Raw genomic sequence first — 6517 nt, forward strand, 5'->3', positions numbered from 1 at the left:
CATCAATCCATCAATGTCAAAAAATGAAAAAAAAATCTAAAATCCTTAATCTGGGAGTCGGTGTCAAATTTTTCACCGATTTATTACCGGTTGTTGGTATAGATTCATTTAATAGCAGTCAAGCAAAAATGAGAAAAATAGGCTGTTTTGATAAAAAGTCATTGAATTGATGAAACAAACAAAAAATGAAACATTTAATTTTGTTTAAATTCAGCATTCTTGAAATTGCTTTGATTCAAAGAAACAGATGAATTAAGTGAAAGCACTGAAAACCGCCTATTTTCTTAAAACTTTTTATAATGAAAGCTACGAAAATTTCAATTCGAATGAAACGGAACATATGCTAAGTTTCATTTTTAAAAAAAGAAATCTTTTTTTTTCCTGAATGGAGGCTTGAAATTGTTCACTCAATTCAAGAATGCGCAACAGAGACACTGGACTAACGATTTTTACGAGCAGAGAAAAAACTTTCTTTTTAAGTGTTTCACTGTCACATTTTGAACGAGCTGAGCAAAATTAAACTCTGATTTTTTTTGTCTCTTCTCGGCATTGAAACCTGGTCATTTGGCGTACAGGATCAAAACATAAACGCTAGGCTATGAAGCTACTCGAAAAACGTTAGAACTGAATTTTTTTTGTTTTTCTTTTTATTCCACTATTTTTCGGAGAAAAAATGGGAGTTTGAAAAATTACACTTGTAATTTGCTTTATCGCTAGCTTGAAAAGCAAGTTAAAATGGGGAAACCTCGATGGAAAATAAGCGTTATTTTTGCGAGGTTGTCATTTGCCGGGACATGAGCAAACGGTAAAAACTAGCTATGGCTGGTTAAAAGTAGACTGAATTCGCGCAATGGAAGGGTGGCGGTAAAACGCTGGACACCAAACTTCAATTTCAAAGACAAAAGTTAGAAAAAAAAATGTTTACGGACAAAATACTTGTTCCAAAAAACTCGCTTTCCTTAGTGTGTTTTTTTGTTTTGATCGTTTATCCGTGTCGCAATTGAATCCTTAAAAAAACAATATGGATTATCATCCGGCGCTCAAAACTATATTGATGACCGGCGCTCAAAGATAAAAAAAACATTGTAACTTAAATGATTTTTTTGAAACTACGAGGTTTAAAGTTTAGCACTATTTGACCAATTTGTTACAATTGAAAAGTATAAATTTTCCAACTTAGCAAATTGAGTTGAGGCACGCTAATAAATTCTAATATTAACTCCAAAGCTGCAAAATATACCAACAACGGTTGGTATGATTCGCATTTTTTCAAAGCTTAACATCGGGAGTAGGGTGAAGAACGGCGGAAACCATTCAAATTTTTTTGAGATTGTTATTTAAGTTTTTTGGTCGTAAGTTATGGCTCTGTTCCTTCTGCAATATTAAAACACGGAGGCTAAGCGGAGTTTCGCACAACTTGCGATTCCACACAAAGTTTCGTGAACTAGCAAACTGAAAGTTAACGGAGAAGACGGAGTTCCCCTGCTCCCAGCTTCGATTGAGGCCTCGACTGAGCCCAGCCTCGATTGCAAGTCCTGTAATCTCCAGTATACAGAAACATAGGATCCTAGAACTTCAACTCACTGGAGATCGATCGTGACGTCAAGCTTGCTTTAACAACTGAACAGCCCCAGTTTTGATTCATTCAGTAAATAGTAAAAATTTTTACCAGTGCTGAATTTTAGCAGTTACAGTAATTTTTAGCATGTAGCAGTAAAGCCTAGATGATCCCACTCAGACAGGTTACCGAATTGAGTTGAGGCATGCTATTGGAACCTAATATTGTGCCCATAGATGCAAAACAGATCAACAATTGTTGGTATTATTTGCATCTTTTCGAGCTTAACATTGTGAGTGGGGTGAAGAACGATACACCTTTCAATTTTTGGAGACTAATTATTGCAATTTTTGTCGTGAGTTTCGACCAAAAATACTTCCTTCTTCAATATAGAAGACCGAGGTGATGCGGAGTTTGGCACCATTTGCAATTCCAAACCACCAAAGCTTTAAGAACAAGCAAACTGAAAACTTAAAAAAATGAAACAAAAGCCAAAAACCGAAAAAAAGGTTCAAAATCCAATTACAAACTATTCAGGATATTGTTTTTTCAGGATGATGTTCAATCCGAGGAACGCACAATAAGGAGTATGTGCCGGCGTTCAATAATCACTCAGAAAATTTTATCAAGCGTTGACTAAGCCAAAAAACTTGGAAAACTCTTCATTGGAAACAAAATTGTTCTCATATAAATTCGAGCTGAAAAGCTCTGGAAAACTAAAAATTGGGTCACTAGGTTAAAAATTTAAGCCGAAGCTGCTGAAGTTGAAACAAATTTATCAGAAAAGAAAACGAATTCATACAAAATTTTGAAAAATAAAACTACAAATCACAGGAGTAAATCAAGAAATACTTTAAAAAATAAAAGTTTTGATATAGTCAGAAAACAAAAAAAAACAGATGGCCGACACACTATTTAAAAACAAAAATGTTTATTTTGAAAAAAGTGATTCCCGAAATCGAACTTGAGAACATAGCCATCTCAGGAGTAGTCAACAATTCTTGTTTAAATCGGTCACAAATACCAAGAAACACCCTCTGATTCAGGGGGCGGCGTGTGGCGGACTCAACCTCTCAAAAACTTGTTCTCGACGTAACCCAAAGAGTTTACTCTTCTGTTTTTTTTTCAACTCCGATTTAGTAGAGGGGTGAAAACATTAGAGGTGTGAAAATTTTTAAGCGCGAATCTGAATCCGGATTTGAAGGCTCAAATTGGACTATACTCAGACTCGAGGCAGGTATATGCCAACAAGTACCTGCCAACGTGCCTCAATCACAGTGTATATACCCGTTCAAAACTACCTTTATCATACTAAAATCTTCTTCACCTGACTTCAGACTGCACTCTGAACTGGAGTGCAATTTTCAACTTCAACATTCCGGATGTCAAAGCAGGCTGCTCCCAAGAACTCCCAGGCTTCGGGTTTCAGGACCTTCGAGTCCTTTTCACCAGAAGACCCAAGATGTCACCACCTTCATCTAGTGCTACTACTCCTGAGCCTGACAACCTGGACCTTCAAGGCTCCTAAAGTCACTGGCATCTTTGGTGACTACAAAGGATGGTAATCTTTCATCGGCTTGTTCTATATCTCCGCTCTCTCAGAAAGCCTTGCAGTCTTCAGCTTACCTGGATAAAGAAGTCTTGACATCACTTCAACTCGATGGAGATTGACCGTGATGTCAAGTGTGCTCTGCTAGGCAGCCGCAATAGAACCCCACTGCAAGAGAGGCCGTTTGAAATTGTTACCAAGCAAGGGAGGACAGAGAAGCGATTACTTGGAGCTCAGCAACTCGAGAAGTGTTTTTTTTCTGGTCTACTCACTGGTTCAAGAAGGCCTCTTCTGTCGCTTCCGTTTCTGCTTTGCTGACATCGAGAAGATGAAGAAAGCTGGTGGTTCTTCAACAAGTCCCTCCAGAGTTTTCTCAGCTTGTCACTCCTTTCGCAAAAAAAACTTAGGAAAAATTGTAGGCTTTCCTGGTTTCAAACAACCATCCAGAGCGACACCTCGATGTTTCCCTTTCCCGAGCTGTTGTCTAAGAAATAAAGAGAAACCAATAGTTTCTGGTGCCGGGCATCAGCGCTAGTATTTTCACTGCATGATTTGGACTCCCCTTACGAGCCACAGAGATGAAGGAACTCCCCTAATCCTCGCCTCGAAAGAGTCAACTGATGTCTCATCTGGAAGCTTCAAGGCCCTTCTTCAATTCCGGGCAGCAAGCGGTGACCAGGTTCTGGCGCAACATCTGGATAAGTGCTGACGGAATGCCAGCTATATTAGCTACCAGTCACAGAACTAGCCTCTTAACATCATAGGGTCATGATCCTGGATTGAACCGTATCTCAAGGCACCGCTTCGAAAAACTTCACTCTGATTGCTGACGAAACTTCTGATATCTCAAGAGGTCTCAATCTCTTTCCGGTACTGGGATGTCACCGAATTTAGTTTCAAAAGGAATTCATAGGCTAGGCTTTGCTGACACAGTCAACCCCAAGGCAACAACACTTGCAGACATTATCTTGACACGAATCTCATTAGCTGGAGGAACATGTGGTGCTTCCCCGTTACAGCGGTATGCAAAAAAATTTCACTGATGACTTTAAAATCTCTCACAATTCTACAATGCCAGTTGTGTACCCCGGGGCTAAATTGGAGCAACCCCAAGTAACAATTTGCACTGCCGAACGCTCCTTCTCCAGTATGAAACTGATGAAAAACTACTTTTGCTCTAATTTGAAGGATGATCCGTTTATCGAGTTTAGCTTTAATATATATCCAAAAAGAAGTGAAATATTTTTTTTTTGATTATTTTTTATTAGTTTTTTTAAATCAATTTCTGCTACTTATTTTCGAAAAATCCGCTCCCTCTCCCTCAGAGAAAACCCCAGATTCCGACCTTGCCAAAAAATATGAATTCAAGCGATTAATGGTACATTATTGTATACAACAAACATCAATGTATTCAAAATTTTTTATCAATAAAAACGGGAGAAGCCATTAATAGAAATCTTAATTATCTCTTGAAAACCAAAAAAAAAATGCACAGGAAAATGGTAGCGTTGTTTAAGGTCTAACTCTGATAGAATAGTTTCGTTGCTAAGATCAACCTTGGCTTTATGGACATAAGGCCTAAGGCTGAGTGTTTCACGCGGTGTCCGTTACCTTAAAAGCTACGGCATGAGCTCATGTGGTTTGTCAGGTTATAAGTTTTTTGGACGAATCGTTTTGGTTTTAAAATGCTTTCCGATTAAACCAACCAGCATGGTGTGAACATCTTGAATAGTTTCATTTACTAAAAAAATGAGTTGAGTGATTACGTTGATTACTCTTCATGTGAAATCATAGTTATTTTGCAATTTCTGTTTTCAAAAAAAAGCTGAGTAGAAGAAAAAGAAATTCTCAAAAAAAATTCTGCTATGAAAAGTTTGGTCATGGCAGTCCTTTATATTGGCACAGCTATTGTTACGCTGGTTCTTAAACCCAAAAATTGAACTGGGATTTGAGTAAACAGCCCAACACTGCAGTTATCTTTTAGCTCAATAAATTAGCTGGAACCCCTCAATTTCCTCCAAATGCTTCTGGACAATATCCAGTGAGTTTAAGCTGAAACTTCTTGTGACTGAAAAAACTTAATTTTGTCCATACTGGTGCAGACTCGCTGCTATTAAGGCTGTCTTCCAATTGCGTTTTTTCTAGTAAAAATGTTGGTTCTTCAATTAGGAATTTAAACTGCTAGCAGCGAGACAGTAGTAAATTGGCTTATACTGATAGATAGTAATTTTGAGAGCGCGAGAAAAATTTTGGAAACATGTTTTCTTTGAAAACCTAACAAAAACTGCCAACGATCGCAGTTTTTGCCTGTTATTCTTTCAAAAAAAGTTCTGTCGTCGCCGAAGATATTGGCAAAACAGGGTCCCTACAGTGTTCTGTGGGTGCTGCCACCACCACTAAAATGTCTTTTTGGCGCTATTCCAGTGAGCGTCAGAGAGGAAAACCTAGCTGCGTATCAAAAACACAGAACAGCAATACATTTTATTTAGTTGCCTTTACATAATGACAATATTACAAATAATGTAGCAAGCCTCTCGAAAACAGTAGAAAATATATTTTTTGCTGAAATATAGCCATCGATGAAAAAATGAAAAATTGAACCTACCTTTGAGCTCCCGAAAAATACTAGGCGCAAGGTGATTATACTGTCAGCCATCTTTTAATTCCCAGCTAGGCCAGACGAAAATTAGTAATGCACTACAAGTCAGTCAATCAGTACATTCGGAGTACCAATAAAAAAATGAGTAGGTAAATAAGAGAATTATAATCGGAAACAGAATGTGAAAATCTAAGCAGCAGCCTGACTGCAGTTTTGTGCCAGCCTAATTGCGAATTTATGGCCCGAAGAGCGTCACAATGTAAAAAGGTGTGGAGGTTTCATCGCAGGAAAAATAACAGTTTACAAAGCACGCAATGAGTACAAATAATATATTGTATTTAGGTGCAAAAATCAAAAAAAAACAAGAAGATTAATTCGGTTCAAATAACGCGAATTTTCAAATCAAAAAGCGCTAAGCCGAGAGGAAAAGCTTTTAAATATTCTTAAGGACAGAAAAATAAAGCAACTGATTTACGTATTTAAACACGCTCGGGTATGCTTAGTTTTGCCATATTACTTTTAAATCGTAACTAGCAAAATAAAAAAGAAAAGGTGGATATCATCATCATTTGTATTTAGCGTTTTTTGTTGAAACATACTACCATAAATTTCATCGCCAATGGCCCAGGCACAATTTTTCTACCATGATTGGTTGAATTTACCCAACGGTAGTAGATACAAAACGGGAACAATTCACAGAATAAAAAGTGATTTGTGAGGAAAAAGACAGTTTGATTAAATACGTTTGTTTTGCATGAGGTATAACTTAACGGTAAATAAATGATGAACCAGGCGCCGAAAGACCTTTGAG

At 37.5% G+C, this 6517-nt stretch overlaps 3 protein-coding genes across 3 annotated transcripts in view; 1 reads left to right on the forward strand and 2 right to left on the reverse strand.

Annotated features, from left to right (window-relative positions):
* The window catches only part of LOC134842817 (coiled-coil domain-containing protein 25-like), a 347041-nt gene that overhangs the window by 205707 nt on the left and 134817 nt on the right, over window positions 1–6517 (reverse strand). The gene's annotated exons all lie outside the window — the stretch shown is intronic.
* The window catches only part of LOC134842810 (ras-related protein Rap-2b-like), a 51278-nt gene that overhangs the window by 44628 nt on the left and 133 nt on the right, over window positions 1–6517 (reverse strand). The window contains exon 1 of the mRNA XM_063859299.1: window positions 5713–6517. This exon is cut by the window's right edge and continues 133 nt beyond it. Coding sequence (XP_063715369.1) covers window positions 5713–5763 — 51 coding nt within the window. The 5' untranslated portion in view covers window positions 5764–6517. The remainder of the gene's footprint in view (window positions 1–5712) is intronic.
* Window positions 1–6517, forward strand: part of LOC134842798 (uncharacterized) — a 219031-nt gene that overhangs the window by 21342 nt on the left and 191172 nt on the right. The window lies entirely within an intron of this gene.

This window comes from Symsagittifera roscoffensis, chromosome 1 (assembly GCF_963678635.1).
Source record: "Symsagittifera roscoffensis chromosome 1, txSymRosc1.1, whole genome shotgun sequence".
Classification (NCBI taxonomy): Eukaryota; Metazoa; Xenacoelomorpha; order Acoela; family Convolutidae; genus Symsagittifera; species Symsagittifera roscoffensis.